Raw genomic sequence first — 19,600 nt, 5'->3', positions numbered from 1 at the left:
CCCTTGAACTGTGTGGCCTGTTCAGCCATTTTAGAGGGGCAATTAAGAGCCAACCACATTGCCGTGGATCTGGAGTCGCATGTAGGTCAGACCAGGTAAGGATGGCAGATTTCCTTCACTAAAGGACATTAATGAACCAGATGCGTTTCTACAACACTCATTGATTGTTGCATGGTCACCATTAGAGACGCTGGCTTTCATTTCCTTTATTCATTGAACTTCAATTCTGTAGCTGTGGTGAGATTTGAACCCATGTTCCTCCCCCAGTATTAGCCTGAGCCTTTGGATTTTTAGTGTAAGCGACTTTACCACTATGCCACCAACTTCTCCAAGATAGCATTTGCTAACAAAGACCTCATTAATATCAGAATGTCAGCTCCTCAAGTGTATAATAAACACTAGACAAAAACTATTCTATAAACTGTGTTCCCTGTGTCCTAGAACAGGATCCAGCAGACTGGGTGGTGTTGGTAATCGTGTGTAGTTGTCTGCCATTAGCTTTAACACCAGCACTGCAAATAATAAGTTCTCCAGCACAGAAAATCCAGCCCCATTTCTCCGTTTGCTTTTGACTCACATAAGTGAGAGGACCAGAGATACATCACTAAAGTCAAAAAGGGCAGGGTAATTAACAAAAAACTGAACAGAAGGTTGATTTATCTTGTTACACAGGACCTTAAATAGTCAGAAAAGTGTTACTGGTTAAAAATATTTCACCAAAACTAGCTTTTAAATGTAAGTACTGGATTCGGGAAAGCCTAAAGGCGAATATATATTAGACCAAACTTTTTATTGACTAACTTCATGACCACATTGAGATAGAATCAAAAATCTATGAGTAATCAACCAGAAGTGCGAGTGATAACTTTTTAAACAGTGTCTAGGTTATAAGTCACCGATTAAGTTAAGCCATTTTCCACACTGTACTTTGCAGCTTTGTCCCAAGTAAACATAAATTGTTACTGAGGGATGACATTTATTCAGCTGTTTTCCATTACAGTTTTTCGCACATCCACATGAATAATGTATCAAAAGCCCTTGAGGTAACTTGACCTTTGAACATTGCCCAAGGAACCTTCCTGCATTTATTGCTAACAGTGTGGCACATTTGTGTGAAGCCTTTGCATTGCTGACTTGTCAAACCTTTTAGATCAGGTAAACAGCACAAGACCTCTGAGGGAGGGGATTTGTTTCAGGCAGATCAAAAGCACATTAAACATGCTGCGTCCTGAAATGGATATAATCCATCACTTTCATAAGAGGTCACTGAGTAACCCAAGAGTACTGAGTGCCATCTCAAGAGTGTACTGTGGCAGAGGGGTGATGCCCCATGTATGATGGCTAGAGAAAATCGACTTTTATTTTAAAACAGTATGGCCGAGTTCAATGCTAGTTTACAGATATTTACATATTCATGTCAAATAGGTTTGAAAGAAAGGGTGGCACGGTAGTTAGCACTGCTGCCTCGTGCTGCCAGGGACCACAATTTCTGCCTTGGGTAACTGTGGGTGTGGAGTTTGCACCTTCTCCCCCGTGTCTGCGTGGGTTTCCTGCGGTTGCTCCAGTTTCTTCCCACAGTCCAAAGATGTGCAGGTTAGGTGGATTGGCCATGCTAAATTGCCCCCTCGTGGCTGAAGATGTGAGATAAGGTGGGGTTACGGGGATAGGACAAAGGAGTGGGCCGAGGTAGGGTGCTCTTTCAGAGGGTCAGTGCAGACTCAATGGGCCGAATGGCCTCCTTCTGCACTGTAGAGATTCGATGGACTTGCCACACTATTGCGCTTTTTGTGGCCGGCGACCATCTTAAAACAGTTTACAGCAAATTAAGTACATTTCATTCCAGTGTGGTCACTGTGGTAAAGTAGGAATGTTGCAATGAGTTTGCTTTTCAATGAATTTGGTAGTAAAAATGACCTTTAACAGCAGCACAATAAAGGCAATGGTGAATCACAGACCCAATTTCTAATGCACCCTAATTTTGTTTACATTGAAGTCAACATCTTCAGCCTGCTGTGAGCGAGCAGAAGGCAAATATGTATTTTTAAAATGAATTTGCAAGATGTGGGCATCGCTAGCAAGGCCAGAATTTATTGCCCATCCCTAGTTGCCGTTGAGAAGGTGGTGGGGAGCTGCCTTCTTGAACCGCTGCAGTCCCTGAGGTGTAGAGACACCCACTGTGCTGTTAGGGAGAGAATTCCATGATTTGGACGCCGTGACAGAACGGTGATATATTTCAAAGTCAGGATTTTGAGTGACTTAAAGGGGAACCTCCAGGTTGTGGATTTCCCAAGTATGTTACATGATGTGCTTCTGAAGAGAACCTTTGCAGGATTATGCTGAAGAAACAGGGAGTGGGACTAATTGTTAGCCTTTCAAAGAGCCAAAATAGGCACAAATGGGCTGAATGGCATCCTTCTGAGCTGCATGGCTTCATGATTTGAATATCATTTCATTACATTCATCCACACATGGATGGACAATCTGATCATATCCACACATTCTGCCAATAAACTAATAGAGGATAGGCTCTATTTTATTGTCTCAGGAGTACTTTCAGGTTTACAATTACACGTACATATTTTATTCTTATGCTATTAGGAGTTAATTTTCAACTTCACGGTTTGAGTGTAAATATGGAGTAGCAAACATAACCTCCTGAAGTACAGTTCATCCAATTTTCATCCCACTGATTTTGATGGAAATAAATATTGGTGGTTTCTATAATAGGAGTGTGAGCAGAAAGAGTACCCTGTGACTTGGAGCTCTCCTGCCTTGACTTATCCCTTTAAATTAAACCTTTAGAAGATACTTAAAATCTACTGGCCCTTCTTCCCTGGTCCTCGTTGCTGGTCCAGAATATAACCCTTACGAACTATAGACCATGAAATATAGATCGTACAAGCTCTAAGCAATCAAGTAGTAAATAATTACCCGACTGTACTCACCCAATCTGCTGCTTCCACTTGCCCCATGACACTTTAGAATCCTGAGGTCACCTCAGGAGTTTCAAGCTTCGCACTCGTTCTCCGCTCTCAGTCTCGCTCTTTCTCACATTCCTTTATCGTCCCTGCTCCGCTCTCAGTCGTGCTATTTCTCGAGCTCTTATATCTTCCCGGTTCAACTCTCAGACTTACTCTTTCTTGTGTTTTTTTGACCTCCCGGTCTGCTCTCAGTCTCACTCTTTCTCGCATTCCTTTATCCTTCCGGTTCCACTCTCAGTCTCACTCTTTCTCATGCTCTTTTACCTTCCCGGCTCTGCTCTCAGTCTCTCTCATTTTCGCGCTCCTTTATTCTCCCAGCTCCACTATCAGACTGGCTCTTCAAGATGCTTTTTAATCTCCCTGGCTCCTCCTGGAGCGTGAGTCTTACACCCGATCAACAATGCAATTATTTCCCATTCAATTGTTCCAATGCTTTTTCTCATCACTATAATCACTCAGTGATCACTTGCCAAGAATATGCAGATATGCTATCCACCTTTTCTTCTCTTCTATATCTCCAGTATTGACTACTGCTGAGAAAAGACACCATTTTGTTGAAGTTTTGGGTCTTGGATTCATCAGGGCAATTCACAAAAATACCAATTTGATGTCTTGCAAATTGTCCTGATGAGTGCAATTTGAAAAACTTTGACAAAATAGTTTCTTTTTTCCGCGATGTCCAAATTTCATACCACCAAATGATGATTGACTCTTCGTGTTTCCAGGGGCAACCAACTTCACTTTAACTTATAGCAGGTCTGTGTAACCAATTGCGTGGCTATTTATTTTCAGTTAAAATTATTGGTCCTTAGTTTAGGAGGAGCAGAAGGACCAGAATTTGGACTGGAATCCTCTTTTAAACCTGTCCAACTCTCCATCTTTCTCTGCTCCTTTAGTAGCCTCACAAAAACCCAGTCTATAATTAAGCTTTTGTTTATCCTTCCATATACCTCCTTCTTTGACTTGGTGTCTATTTTTGTTTGATTACACTTCTGAGAAGTGCGTAAGAATTTATTTTCTGCATCAAAGGCACTAAGTTGTGAAGCACTGCTGTTTTTCAGTGAGAGAAGAGGAGATGGCTTATTGTACCATTCCAGTTAGAGAATGACAACCGTGCACTGTAAACCCTGTCATTATAACTTTTGCTACCTGAACAGGTGTCAGCTATGGTTCAATTGGTAGCACTCTTTGAGACAAGCCATTATAGGTTCAAGTCCTACTCCAGGATTCCAGCACAAAAACCAAAGCTGATGCTTCAGTACTGTTGGAGCACTGCATTGTCAGACGTACTGCATTTTGGATGAGATGTAAAATCAAGGACCTCTCAGGTGGATGTAAAATCAAATTCCAAGGTGCTACTGTTAAACAGAGCTGGGGAGTTATCTATGGAGTCCTAGTCAATATCTCAATCAACATCACAAACACAGATAATCTGGCTTTAATTGCTCTTTATGGGAGCTTTCTGTGCACAAAAATGGCTGCTGTGTTTTTACATTACAACTACGACCAAACGTCAAAAAGTACGTCACTGGCTGCATACTTTTTTGGGATATCCTGAGGTCATGAAAGTTGCTCTATAAATGCGAATCCATTTATTTTTTACCAGGGCCAAGGGAAGTATACATGCATGAAGCAGGCATATTTACTTCACCAGTACTTCATACCAGCTTCATGATGGCAACTGGCTCAAGGGGATCAAGTTCTATTCGGAGAGCAGCAATTATACAATTTGGATGAAATAGTCCGAGCCTCATCACAGAGTGGTAAGGCACTGGTCTGATATTCCTACCGGACAGACACCTGCCTTAAAGACATGGACTCAAGCCCCCTTTCTGTTAATGGCCCAAGGATTTGTAACAGCATCAATATTGCACAAGGTTAACTTGGGTAGAGTGCACTACTCCAGGAATTTTGATGCCATTATTTCCAGCGATGAACTAAGAGGCAATCTGGCTTTGTGTCAAAAACCTTGGTCTGTTGTTTGCAGTTAGCGTCCTTGAGTAGAAACTTATATTTGCATGGTGGGTGTATGTCCGACCTGGAAGCGTGTTAAATAGCAGGTGGTGATGTGGGGCACGTATCCCAACGTCATTGCACACACGCACAATATTTTGGTTAGCCGACACATGCGTGGATCAGTGGAGCATCCCCCATCGACATTATGATGCTAGTTGAGGGGATCGAATCCACAATTGACCAGATTTACGTACCCCATTCCTTTTTAACCTCAACGCAGAGGAAACACGGGCCAGCAAACCAACTGTTTGTTCACTTTGTCAAATCAAGGGCGGGCTAAAGGTGGAATGGAAGAAATGCTGGATGAGGAGTTGAGAGTTTCAGGGAGTGACTTGAGGTAGTGTTCTGGGGCATTGAGAGTTTTTTCTGTGTTGGGCTGAGCACAGTGTGGAACTCTCAGGACATTAGGTTTGGTTTCCCCTGTCACCTTTGGGCATTGTTCAGCCCCGCCTGCCTATCTGCAGATGGGTATTGTTTACTCAGCAGGGAACATGTCCTCTGAGGAGGAGGACAGGGAAGAAAGAGGGAGGGGACCTAATGGTCACAGGAACTCTCTTCTCGTCTGCTGTGGTCCCCCAGTGCTGACCATTGTGCAGGCAGTGATTCCTCAATGGCTTCTGCATATCGCCTTCAAACTCTGCAGCAGGCCACCATCGGACACATCGCTCACCCTTGGTGACTTCGCTGGCCCAACGCGGCCATGGTTTAGGCTGAGTGCCACTTAAGTGGCCAGCCAGCGTAATGTCATGATTCTCAATTGATCTCAGGCGGGACGGGGAATCGCGGCCGCTTTAGGTCCCACCCGCCAAGCATGCACGTCGCACATGAAATTCTTCCCCATGTTTCAAATCTATGATCTTGGAATGAGGACTTTTAAATTTGCCTGATCCCAGTGGGTATTCAGTCACTGCAGAGAGTTGTAAAGTAATGCAGTGTTCAACAAGCAAGAAGGAATGAGACATCAGTAAGATGGATTACACTCGGGTTGTGGGCTGCCTGGAACTTGTACAGTGCATGCACTGTTAGTGTGTAGTGCTGTTTTCTTTCCTTAACGACATAAGAAATCAAATGAACACTGAACTTGACTGTATTGTAGATTAACAGCTCCCTATAGGTAAAGGAAAAACACTCATCTATTTTCACATCAACTTGGTATTTTGTTTCAATATGGACATATTACATCCTTAAGTGTATCAGCTTTGCTTTATGGGTCATTTGTGGGAAGGAATTCACGCTCCACATTTGCTACCTATAAGTTACCGTGGCATTTTGACAGCAGTTTAATACAGCTGCTTCTGAGATACCCCACAGATGTCATTAATCGTAAGCCTTCTGTCCACTTCACTGACCCTAAAGATGGATGTGACTATCAAGCTATTTCTGACAATTCAAATTTACATTCCATGTCATGACATGCAGGCAAGTGAGGAAACATTGGTTTCTCATTTTCGTCATCTGTGGGTTTGAATCCCAGAACATTTTTGTCACTTCATTAGAACATTAAATTCAACAACTAAAAGTGCATTTGACATGATTATTGATAATTTACTTAAGGTAGCTGATCAGCAAGCTTTCGTCAAACAGGTATATCAAATACTGGGATGTTGTTAAAGGCCTTTTGACCATTTTATGTGAAAGTAGGTTGTATTGATAATGACATATTTGAAATGTGATGTAAAAGTTGAGGCATCCAAACCCTGGATTTTGGTTATTGGTTATTGATACATCAGAGTTTAAAAAAAGATATATTTTGGCACAGAATCAAATTTCATATTTTTCCAATTGAAACTATAGAAATTATAGAATGATAAACACAGGAGGAGACCATTCAGCCAATCTTGCCTCTGCCAGCTCTTTGAAGGAACTATCAAATGAATCTCACTGCCCTGTTCTTTCCCCAGAGCCCTGAACATTTTTCTGCTTCTTTTTTCTTGTTCTGTGTGGCATGGTGGCACAGTGGTTAGCTCTGCTGCCTCACAATGCCAGGGACCCGGGTTCAATTTCAGCGTTGAGTAACTATCTGTGTGGAGTTTGCGCACTCTCCCCGAGTCTGCATGGGTTTCCTCCGGGTGCTCCCGTTTCCTCTCACAGTCCAAAGGCGTGCAGGTTAGGTGGGTTGGCCATGGTAAAATTGGCACCTAGTGTCCAAAGGTTCGGTGGGGTGCTCTTTCGGAGGGTCGGTGCAGACTCAAGGGCCGAAAGGCCTCCTTCTGCACTGTCGGAATTCTATGGAACAAATATGGAACAAACTTTCTAAATGCCCTTCAGAAAGTTTATTTAGAATCTACTTTCACCAACCTCTCAGGCTTGGCTGAATTATCTAATCTAGTCCAGTTTCCTGAAGGAAGCTCTGCAGAAATGCTGTGTAATGTTACAAAATATGCCGGGTGGGAAACTGATGGGTTTGGTTCAAACATTGGTTATACAAAGTGCCTGATTTTACTTTTTACTGAAGTCAATGGAGGCTAAGACTAATAAGAGCAGGAGTAGGACACACAGCCCATCTAGCCTATTCCATAAGATCATGGCTGATCTTCTATGTCCACTCCACTCCCAACACTGTCCCCAAATCCCTTAGCTGCCTGAAAAGTGACACGATATAAAACTGTGGTGTCCACTGGATCAAGGTATTTTTTTATGAGGACAGATGTCCCTTTCAATGCTGAGGTATTTCATCTTCTAATTTTTTTAAAATAAATTTAGAGTACCCAATTATTTTTTTCCAATTAAGGGGCAATTTAGCATGGCCAATCCACCTGACCTACACATCTTTGAGTTGTGGGGGTGAATGTGCAAACTCCACAAAGACAGTGACCCACGGCCGGGATTCGAACCCGGGTCCTCAGCGCCGTAGGCTGCAATGCTACTGCAATGCTAACCACTGTGCCACATGCCGTCCAGCATTTCATCTTCTAGAAGGGAACCGGTGCATTAACCTGAAGCAGTTTTTCAGGGAAAAGGCTAACATAATTTAACTGTCTTTTACAAACGTCCTAACGTGATACCCTTTCTGCCTACAGGTCATGAATTGGATGGAGATGGCTAAAAACGCCAGCATATTTCATAAATTACCATCTGGCCTTACACTGGGCATGGAAGAAACCATGCTGAACAATTCCATGGAGGATACCTCAGTGAAGGCAAACCTGACTTGCATAATCGGTGGGAGATACACTTACATTTTCCTGATGATCCCTGTCGTTTACAGCATCATCTTTGTGACAGGAGTTTTGGGAAACAGCATGGTCATCATTGTTATTTATTATTACCTGAAGTTGAAAACGGTCGCCAATATCTTTCTGCTGAATCTGGCGCTGGCCGACCTGACCTTTGTGATCACCTTGCCGCTCTGGGCGGCCTCCACAGCCATGGAGTACCACTGGCCCTTTGGGGTCTTCCTGTGCAAGATGAGTGCCACCGTCCTGCTGCTGAACATGAACGCCAGTATCTTCCTGGTCACCTGCCTCAGTATTGACCGCTATCTTGCCATTGTGCATCCCATGAAATCGAGGACCAAACGCACCTTAGTCCATGCTTGGATGGCTTGCATCATGGTCTGGATTCTGGCTGGCTTAGCAAGCCTGCCCGCCATGTTTTTCCGTGATGCTGTCCACTACTCCGACTGGAATAAAACCATCTGTGCTTTCCATTACCCTAAGCAGTACCGGAATCAATGGGTATTTGGCCTTGCTTTGTTGAAGAACCTGCTGGGGTTTCTAATTCCTCTGCTAATTATTTTGATCTGTTACTCCCTAATTTTGAAGAGCCTAGTGCAGGCCTACCAGATCGAAAGAAGCAAGCCTGTGAGCAATGAAGCATTTAAGCTGATTAAGGCCGTTGTGGTGTCGTTCATTTTGTGTTGGCTTCCATTTCAGATATTCGCTTTCATGGATGTCCTTTCCCAGCTGAAGGTGATCAAAAGTTGCCACATTCCGGAAGTCATTGACACTTCCATACCGTTCACAATCTGTGTGGCCTACTTCAACAGCTGCCTGAACCCCATCCTCTACGGCTTGGTAGGCCGCAATTTCAGAGAAAAGTTCTTCCTTCTTTTGAGGTGCGTGCCGCCCAAGATCAGATCTCACCCAAGGCTATCGACCAAGATGAGTTCATTGTCGTACCATACCATTGAATCCCTGAATGCAGTGACCAAGAAGTCGGCCTCCTCAAGTGAGCTTTGAGCTATCCTACTTCAAGGGGCATCACCAGACCATTGGGATTTTCAAAAAGAGTGCTGCAAATATGTCATCAATGATCTGCGGCCGATGGTGCATTTGAACAGAGCAATCAGCTTCCAAGACCCAGAAAAACACCAAAGGTTCTGTCACTAGATTGAAATTGCAATCTGCTCCTTAGTTCTGTGATCCATTTCTCAATTACTTGACTCCTTGGTTCCAAGTGCTATCACTGCTGAGCCTCTGCTTCCCAAGAGCTATGTAACTGATTTGGCCTTCGACCAAATGGCCAGTCTGTATCTGACAACTTGGACAGTGAAGCATCGCAACAAAGCCCAATATCTTCCTCATCCAATGTCCATTCAATGCAGTTTTAAGGAGGAGTCGCTGGATCGGAAATCGGGATTAGGAACATATGACAATTGAACAAGCATGCTGGGGCCTGTTGCAGCGCACCTCTACTCTCTAGCGAACTCAGCCCCCCCCCCCCCCTCAGCTGCATTTAACCTGGCACACTTGCTAAGAGAAATTTCAACTTATAACTTTAACCTCGCAGTGTCATTTTACAAATAAGGTGTCCTGCACTTTGCTACAGACTTGAAGCATCAAGATAGCGAGCACTGCTCGACAACTTTTAACCAAAGAAGTGTTCTGCTCAAGTCAGGAGTGGATTCGGGCAGCTATTTTATGCAAAACTTCAGGTCAAGATCATCAAGAACGTCTGAGGATCCTGGGATTATATTTATTGGAGTTTAGGAGGTTGAGGGGAGATCTAATAGAAACTTACAAGATAATGAATGGCTTAGATAGGGTGGATGTAGGGAAGTTGTTTCCATTAGCAGGGGAGACTAGGACCCGGGGGCACAGCCTTAGAATAAAAGGGAGTCACTTTAGAACAGAGATGAGGAGAAATTTCTTCAGCCACAGAGTGGTGGGTCTGTGGAATTTATTGCCACAGAGGGCGGTGGAGGCCGGGACGTTGAGTGTCTTTAAGACAGAAGTTGATAAATTCTTGATTTCTCGAGGAATTAAGGGCTATGGAGAGAGAGCGGGTAAATGGAGTTGAAATCAGCCATGATTGAATGGCGGAGTGGACTCGATGGGCCGAATGGCCTTACTTCCGCTCCTATGGTCTTATGGTCTTATCAATTAACTTATAAATTCTGATTTCAACCAATGTGAAGCAGAAAGGAAAGTAGTGTATGCAAAACATAAGGGTCCAAATATTTTAATATTTGTCTGTGCAGAAGAAAGATTCAAATTCACCACAATTGGCTAACCCTTTTTTAGAAGTTGGCAAAATATGACAGAAAACGGGGGAGTCACCTTTTGCACTGTCCTTTCATGTTAGCTCAAAGAGTTGGGACAAGTACGCTGACAACTCGCAGGGGCAAGTACCCACCATTTTCTCTTTAATCGGACCAAGATAAAGATCATCTGCATGCAACACGAGGGCAGGACTAGTGTGGTGATGGGGCTCAATATGTGTTTCCCAGTGGCCAGCAATTGGAAAGTGGCAAACAAGAACCAGAAACAATTATTTTTCAGTCCGTCAGCTGTAACAAACCTGGCCTCTCGACGGAGTTGCGAGGGGGGGCTGGTCATAAGGAAGAAATGGTGCAGACAAACAATCCCTTTATTCCGATGGTCATCCACAAGGTCTGAGACAAGGTCGCTGTAAGCAAGACTGGCCTGGCAATGGGAAAGGATTCCAGGAATGTTGGCTCCCAATAAATTTCCAGATTTGTGTTGCCATCTCCTCGTAAGATTTGACAAGAAGAAGTATTTAGAGTTTCTGATCACTTGCCAAATCAAAAGTCCAGGCAGGATAAAGGCAACGAATGGGGATAAGAACGGACAAGAACATGACTTGAGCCATTCTGTTTACTTTGATTCTGTTTAAATTCAATAAAAGTCACTAACAGTAACTTGCGTTTATATAGAACCTGTAACAGTAAAATTTCCTCAGGTCACAGAATATTAATAATCTTTATTAGTGTCACAAGTAGGCTTCCATGAACACTGCAATGAAGTTACTGTGAAAATCCCCCTAGTCACCACATTCCGGCGCCTGTTCAGGTACACTGAGGGAGAATTCAGAATGTCCAATTCACCTAACAGCATGTCTTTCAGGACTTTTGTGGGAGGAAACCGGAGCACCTGGAGGAAACCCACGCCGACATGAGTAGAACATTCAGATTCTGCATAGTGACCAAGCCGGGAATCACACCTGTGTCCCTGGTGCTGAGAAGCAACCGTGCTAACCAATATGCTACCGTGCCACCCTAAAGCAGTGTCAGAAAAAAATGGCACTGAGCCACAGAAAAAGATTGTTGTATTCAATTGTATGGTATTCGATTATGTGTGTCTGGATCGGTTTTGTATTCCCATGTGTGATTAATTAAGCCTGGATTTGGCAACGGAGAAAGAGCAATTAAGCTGTAGTCAAGCAGCCGGAGCCGTGAGAGCAGACATTTTAAAGTATTGACTAAAACCACTGTTCAGACATATGACCTGGGCCATAACATTTCTGCATATACCTGAGGCATAAAATACAACAGAGATATTCGGACTGGTGACCAAAGGCTTGGTGAAAGAGATGGGTTCTAACAAGCATGTTAAGGGATGTGGCAGTGGTAGAAGGGTTAAGAGGGTTAGGGATGGTGTACGAGAATTTAGATCTAAATAGCTGAAGGCATGGCTAACAATGGTGAAGGTCCTGAAGGAATGTTAGAGGGTAGAAGCTGGAAGGTTGTTTCCACTGGTAGGGGAGTCTAGAACCAGGGGACACAATTTAAGAATAAGAGGTCTACATTTAAGATGGAGATGAGAAGATTATTTTTCTCTCAAAGGGTATGTGGGATTTTCCTCTCCAGGCAGCAGTGGAGGATTGGCCATTGAAATTATTGAAGGCCGAGCTCGACAGATTTGGGGAGTCAAGGGTTATAAAGAGCAGACAACAAAGTGGAGTTCAGATCAGCAATGATATTATTGAATGGTGGAGCGGGCTCGATGGGCTGAATGGCCTACTCCTGTTCCTAAACCCTGTGTTCCTAACTGTTTCTGTGGCAACACCCCCAGCGGTACCCAAACATTGGAGTTAGATTTATTTGAGGCCCTGATGTGTATATCACATGGGTCTACCAATTGACTCAGCACAGTAGCCCACTTCCAGCAGGAGGCCCCAAAAAGGTTGGCATGATAAAGCAGTAAGTGAATCACCATTATTCATGTGGCACTGATTCCTCTGCGCAGAAGACCTCAAAATCAGGAAAAGCAATCAAGAATCTGGTCTGCCGTGTGCTAATCCAGCGACTGCCCTCCACCCCCTTTCCCACCCCCATACCGTGGTGTTCAACTGTTTCCCAAATCTTAGATTACTTATCTTTGATTAAGAATTTAATACATTCTGCACCCATACAATAAGGGCCGGTTAGCTCAGTTGACTAACCATTCAGACTAACGCCACCAGCACCCATCCCAGCTGAGATCGATTGAGTACCTGCTTCCTTCCCCTATCCCCCAGCATGGAAGACAGCTGATGTAAATGGCTCAGGATGAAGCATCAGTAGACATTGAGGCAAGGACCTGCCTTTGGGGAGCGAGCAGAGGGCCGTGAGTCTCTGAGAAGTTCTTCCTCAAAAGGCAGTGGCAACAGAGTCACAAAATCACAGAATCCCTACAGTGCAGAAGGAGGCCACTCGGCCCATTGAATGTACACCGACCCTCCAAAAGATCACCCCACCCAGGCCCACTCCCACACCCTATCCCAGTAACCCCATAACCCACCTCACCTTTGGGCAATTTAGGCAATCTTTTGGACACCAAGGGGCATGGCCAATCCACCTAACCTGCAGATCTTTGAACTGTGGAAGGAAACCGGAGAACCTAGAGGAAACCAACGCAGACATGGGGAGAAAATGCAAACTGCACACAGATAGTCACCTTACGTCGGAATTGAACCCGGGTCCCTGGCATTGTGAGGCAGCAGTGCTATCCACTGTGCCACCGTGTCTAAGCCAGATAGATTGTTGATTACAGGGAGGTGAACGGTTATCAGGGGTTGGCGGGATTGAGGTTACAATCAGGTCAGCCACGACCTTATTGAATGGTGGAGCAGGCTCGAGGGGCCGAGTGGCCTACTCCTGCTGCTAATTCGCACATTCGTATGACAATCGTAGAATATGCAAAACAGCTTGAAAACATTTGTAAAATTAACCGTCAGTTTCTGAACCACGCTTTTAGGTGACATACTCCAAGGAGACACATACACGCCAAGCAAACACAAGCCCTGGTGTCCTCAACCACACAATTAGAAATTCCTCAGCCGCGTTTCTTCTATTAGTAGACAGAAGATGAAATGTTGTTAAAACGCGAATGAGCTAGGCTTTAATCGCTCTCTGCCCAGAAGACAGTTAAACAATAAGCTAATTCATTAGCCTGTTCCATCATTCGAATTGCCCTCTTTGATCCATTGTGCGAGGAGGTCGGCTGGACTGGACAATTCTCCAACCCACATTCCACCTGAGCCAAAGCTCCTGACTGAGACCAGGGGACAAAAACAGGAAATGCTGGGCAGTCTCAGCAGGTCTGTCAGCATCCGTGTAGAGAGAAGGAAGCTAACAATTCGAGTCTGGACGCCTCTTTTGTGAGACCAGGGGATGCCTGCATTCACCCTGAAAGAGAGGCAGGCAGCCGAATGTGCATGTCTTTGCGTCAATAACTTTCTCATTGTGTTTGCTGCGACTTTCAGGAAATCGACTAGAACTTTATTCAGTACAGTGCAGTTTATCAGCTGTTAGAAATTCAAATGTAGAACCTTTTGACGTGTGTAAAATCTTGCTGTGCATGATAATTTATTGTATCTGTCCTATTTGCTGTTGCATTTTTATCAACACACAGCTTTTAAATAAAGTGTTATCTCTATTATCGCTAATTATCTGGATTGACATTATTTTCAATATTATGTCGTTCATTATGTACAATTGTGAACCGCCTCCATTACTTGAGTTATGTACTAAATGTAACAAAAATGTTAAAAAAACGAATGAATTGAAGAACATCTGAATGGGGAGCAACAATAGTCCATTTGGTCCATTGAGATTGCTTCACCATTTAATGAGATCATGGCTGATTTGATCATGGTCTTGACTCCCCTTTCCTACCCGTTCCCAATATCCCTTGAGTCCCGTATAATTCAAGAATCAGTCTATCCCAGCCTCCATAGTTCACAGGGGTAGAGAACTCCAAAGATTCACAACCCGCAAGAGGAGAAATTCCTCCTCATCTCTGCCTTAATTAGCCCAACCCTTATTCTGAAACTCTGCCCTGAGTTCCAGATTCCCCCACGAGGAGAAACAAGCTCTCGGCATCCGCCATGTCAGGCCCCCTTACAATCTTTTACATTTCAATAAGATCACCTCTCAACTTTCGAAGCTTCATGCGTATAAACCCAAGCTGCTCACGTTTTCTCAAAATACACGGTGGCACAGTGGTTGGCACTGCTGCCTCACCGCACCAGAGATCCAGGTTCAGCTCCAGCCTCGGGTGACTGTGTGGAGTTTGCACTTTCTCGCCGTGTCTGCGTGGGTTTCCTCCGGGTGCTCCGGTTTCCTCCCACAGTCCAACGATGTGCAGGTTAGGTGGATTGGCCATGCTACATTGTCCAAAAGGTTAATTGGGGTTACGGGTATAGGGTTGGGGCCATCTGGGATGGCCACTTCCAGAATACAAAATGGATGCTCGCAATGAATGTAGGGAACTATGGACAATGTTAGGAAAGCAAGCAGGCACAGAGTCTATATGCATATTGGAAAGTCAGCTCCCAAACTTCAAGATGCGACCCAATTAATTGGGGCCAAGTTTAAGGCCCACCCAAAAGCGCGCGAAGCCCCTCCGGGTATAAGAAGAAACCCCCGAGAGAGAATCGCTCTCTTGGATTTGGCTCTCAAAGCGGAGAGGCCCATCCACCAGTTGCATCAGAAGCAAGTAAGTCCAAGGTCAACACTCGCTACCAGACGGATGACCTTAGCTGTTCTCCTGTACCATTTCAAACCCAACACCCTCAGATCCGAACAACGGCCATTGTTCCTCAGACTGAGTGGGCACCCGAAGCTATGTATAGGCTTTAGCATTAGCGATAGTTTAATTTGTAGTACATTGTGCATGAGTAGATATTACTGTGTGTGTAAATATTGTGTATTGACTTTGAACTAACTAACTGGTGTATTGGCTCTTTGATCAGTATTCGGGTTTGAACCTTGTGGCGGTATCAAAAGATACCTGGCGACTCTAAGGCATAAACGTAATTAGGATTAACGAAGGCGACCATATTGACCGCCACATTCATAACCAGAGAAACAGAGCAACAGGTTAGGGCATGGGCCTAGGTGGGATACTCTTTTGCAGGGTCAGTGCAGATTTGCTTAGCTGAATGGCCTCCTTCTGCACTGTAGCGATTCTATGATCCCATGAAACCCTTCATCCCAGGAATCAACAAAGTCAACCTTCTAAGAACTGCCTCCATTGCAAATATATTGCTTCTGCAGGAAAGAGCCCAAAACTGTACCAATGCCCTGTACCAACACTTCCCTCCTTTGATACTTCATTCCCCGTGCAATAAATCCAACTTCCCACTTCCCTTCCTATTTCCTGTACCTGAATGCTAACTTTTTGTGACTCGTGTACAAGGACACCCAGATCCCTCTGTACTACAGTATTCTATTTTCTCTCTCCATTTAAATAATATTTTGCTGCACTATTCTTGCAACCAATCTGATGTCTTGCATTTACGACCCCCTTTCATGTCTTCAGGGCTTCGCAGCCAATTAAGTACTTCAATGCATTTACTGTAGTGATGTAGGTAATGGAGCAGCACACAGCAAACTCCCACAAACTGCGAAGAAATAAACGGTCAACTCATCAGTTTTTTGGCAATGGTACGGACAAAGCTCAGACCGGGATCCCAATACAGGAGCCTTCCCACATCCTCAACCTGGTAGATCCCAATGGATCGGCATGAATTTGTGGAACCAGCTGGGCAACCGAACAACATCTATGGACATCATTAAGGGCCTTTGCCGGGACCTGTCCAATGGGAGGTACAGAATGTTGTACGGCAGGAAGCTGTTTGCAGGGAATGAAGAAACAGAATCTATCAATCTCGCCTGAGTTATGGGTGATCCTCAGGTTAGATCACCACCAGTCAGCTCTCTCCCCTCAAAAGGGGAAAGCAGCCTATGGTCATCTGGGACTATGGCGACTATACTTCACCTAACATTGCACCACACAGGCTCCAGGCAATGATCATCTTCAAAACGGGACAATCTAACCATCACCCCTTGACATTCCTATTAACATACGAAATGTGAGCAGAAATAGGCCATTCGGCCCCTCGGGCCTGCTCCCACATTCAATAAGGTCATGCCAGATCTGTTTGTGTTTTGAATTCCACATTCCCATCTACCTCTTTGATTCTCTTGCCTCACAAGAATCCATCTAGCTCCCCCTTAAATATAGTCAATCACCGCCCCCCCACCCCCCCACCCTCTCTCTCTCCCCCCCCCCCCCCCCCCCCCCCCCCCACTGCCTTCTGAGGCAGAGCGTTCCAAAGTCGCACAACTTTCTGAAAGAAAAATAATTCTTCTCATCTCTGTCCTAAAAGGGCGGCCTCTGATTTTACAAAAGTGCCCCCCTTGTTCGGGAATCACCCACAGAAGAAAACACCCTTTCCACGTCCACCTTGTCCAGGCCATTCAGGATCGTATATACTTCAATCAAGTCAACACTCAGCCTTCTAAACTGCAGAGAAAACAAGCCCAGACTGTCCAATCTTTCCTCAGAAGACAACCCACTCATTCCCGGTATTAATCTAGTCAGCCTCCCCTGAAATGCCACCAATGAACTCACATCCTTCCTTGAAGAAGGAGACCAAAACTGCACACAATATATGAGATGTGGGGCACGCTTTAACTAAATGGGAACAAAGTCCCTTAGTGTGCGTGTTTAGCAGCGTATTTCCTAGCGCACGCCATGCCGAGAAACACACGGCTATAAAACGGCACTTGCATCAAATAAGGGTCCTCGCGGGAACTGCGCAACCGAGGCCGCATATAGCCCCATTTCTACACCGATGAGCTTCACTCGCCGAAACTCCTCAATATAGCAGGAGATTGGGACGCCATTTTTAAACAGGGTCCCAATCTCTGAGGCCCCCGATGCGACACCCGACCCACCCGAAGCCTCAAAGCACAATGGGAGGGTCCCCAGCCTCCCCACCCACCCCCCCAGCACCCATGCAGGGCACACCCGGCCCCACACTAAAAATGCCAACCTGGTATCCTGGCAGTGCCAACCTGGCAGTGCCCCTGCCAGCTGGTAGTGCTACCTGGGCACCTTGGCAATGCCAGGTTGGCACCCTGGTGGCACTGCCAGGCTTCTAGTACCAGGGTGTCTGGGTGGCACCAGCAGTGCCAGCATACCACTCTGCCCACAGGGCATGCACCTGGGGGCATCTGTTCCCCTGGGAGACCCCCACAAGGGCCATTCCATCTGGTCTCTGTTTCTAGAGACAAGCATTGAATGGTGCTCTCCCAAGGTGTGTGAGGCGAAGGAGATTGATTACAAACCTCAGTTAACTTGGGAATCTCCACATTAAAGTGAGACTAGCTCTCTCACTTTACTATGCAGATTCGCCTAAAAGCGAGCCTAAAAATTGTGGGCGGGATTCACATCGCAATGTCTTGCAAGATCGCTTTGCGAGCTGGGTAGATCCTGGGAGTGGGGTCTCCACCTTCTAATGGCCACACTGCGGCTGTTTTTTGGGTGGAGTGTGGCCGTTCAATCACACCCGTTGTCTCACCTCATTGCCCATTGCCATCATTAAATGCCCCCCACCACCACCACCAGCAATATCCTAGGGGTTACTATTGACCAGAAACTAAAATGGACTAGCCAAGTGACTCACCTGCTGACTCCCCAAAGCCTGTTCACCATAGAAGGTACAAGTCAGGAGTGTGTAGGAATACCCTGCCTGGATGAGTGCAACTCCAACAACACTCGAAAAGTTTGAAACATTCTTGGACAAAGCGTTTGTTTGATTGGCATCCTTTCCACAAACATTTTCGTCCTCCATCATCAACATACCTTGGCGGCAATGTGTATCACCTACACGATGCACTATGGGAACTCGCCAAGGATCCTTGGATAACACATTCCAGACCCACGATCACGACCAGAGAATCATAGAATCACAGAATTGTGCAAAAGGAGGCCATTCGATCCATCATATCTGCACTGGTTCTCATAATGAGCATCATGCCTTAGTGGCATTCCCCTGCCTTTTCCCTGTACCCCTGCACATTGTTTCGATTCAAATAATCACCTAATACCCTCCCGAATGCCTCGATTGAACTTGCCTCCACCACGCTTCCAGGCAGTACATTCCAAATCCAAACCACTGGTTGTGTGAAAACGTTTTTTATCACTTCACATTTGCTTCTTTTGCAAACCAATTTAAATCTATGCCTCTTCATTCTTGATCCATCTAGAAGGACAAGAGCAACAGATACATGGGAACACCACCACCTGGAAGTTCCTCTCCAAGCCACTCACCATCCTGACTTGGAAATATATCACTGTTCCTTCTGTTATGGGCGAGGCATTTTCAGAACCCCAAAATGTATCATGGAGTTCAACCAACCTCTCCCTTTAAGGTATTTTTTGCTTTTCCCAGCACACAGCTTTTTCCCTAGGTGTGGAATTACAATTATGGACACGTGGGTTTTTAAACACAAAACAATGTTTATTCCATGAACTCAACTTAACATCTCAAATAAACATTGGATCTCTTAACACCCTTTACTTCAAAGATAACTCAGAAAATATTGCAATAGTAAATAATTCCAAAAAATGTTCCTTCAAACTTCCAAGAGACTTAACACCTTTAAACAGAATCACATCATGTTAAAGGCTTTACTATTATGAGTTCAAATCACCCAAATGATCCAGAGATAGTCTTTCATGGCAGAGATTCAGCTCACTGCAAACACAGACACTACCCAAGCTCTTTTCAAACTGCAAAACTCTGGAAACACACAGACACACAAGCTGCTTTTTAAACTGAAACTAAAAACCTGCAAAATGGCTGACCTAAAGCCCAGCTCCACCCACTCTCTGACATCACTGTTTTCTTAAAGGTACATTGCTTAAACATCCATGTCTTAAAGGTACTCTCACATGACACCTCCCCCCAAGAAAAAAAAAACCCATCAACTTCAAGATGGTTTTATTTTTCACTTTTGCACCATCCACTAAGAAATGAACACAGTAAATATACCTTTTTGTTTAAAAAAAACAACACATGCAAACAGGTATAATAATATAGTCCATTTTTCTTTGTTCTTCTTCCTCCAACCAAAAACCTTCTCA

The 19,600-nt window shown here is 44.8% G+C and overlaps 1 protein-coding gene across 1 annotated transcript in view; it reads left to right on the top strand.

Moving 5' to 3' along the window:
- agtr1a (angiotensin II receptor, type 1a) overlaps nucleotides 1-14,108 on the top strand; it is a 51,442-nt gene extending 37,334 nt beyond the window's left edge. The window contains exon 2 of the mRNA XM_072473879.1: nucleotides 8,018-14,108. Coding sequence (XP_072329980.1) covers nucleotides 8,021-9,178 — 1,158 coding nt within the window. The 5' untranslated portion in view covers nucleotides 8,018-8,020 and the 3' untranslated portion in view covers nucleotides 9,179-14,108. The remainder of the gene's footprint in view (nucleotides 1-8,017) is intronic.
- Nucleotides 14,109-19,600: the final 5,492 nt, after the last annotated feature.

Source organism: Scyliorhinus torazame, chromosome 14, assembly GCF_047496885.1.
Source record: "Scyliorhinus torazame isolate Kashiwa2021f chromosome 14, sScyTor2.1, whole genome shotgun sequence".
NCBI lineage: Eukaryota > Metazoa > Chordata > Chondrichthyes > Carcharhiniformes > Scyliorhinidae > Scyliorhinus > Scyliorhinus torazame.
The sequence above is the reverse complement of the archived record's forward strand: the minus strand, read 5'-3'. Positions and strand labels throughout refer to the sequence as shown.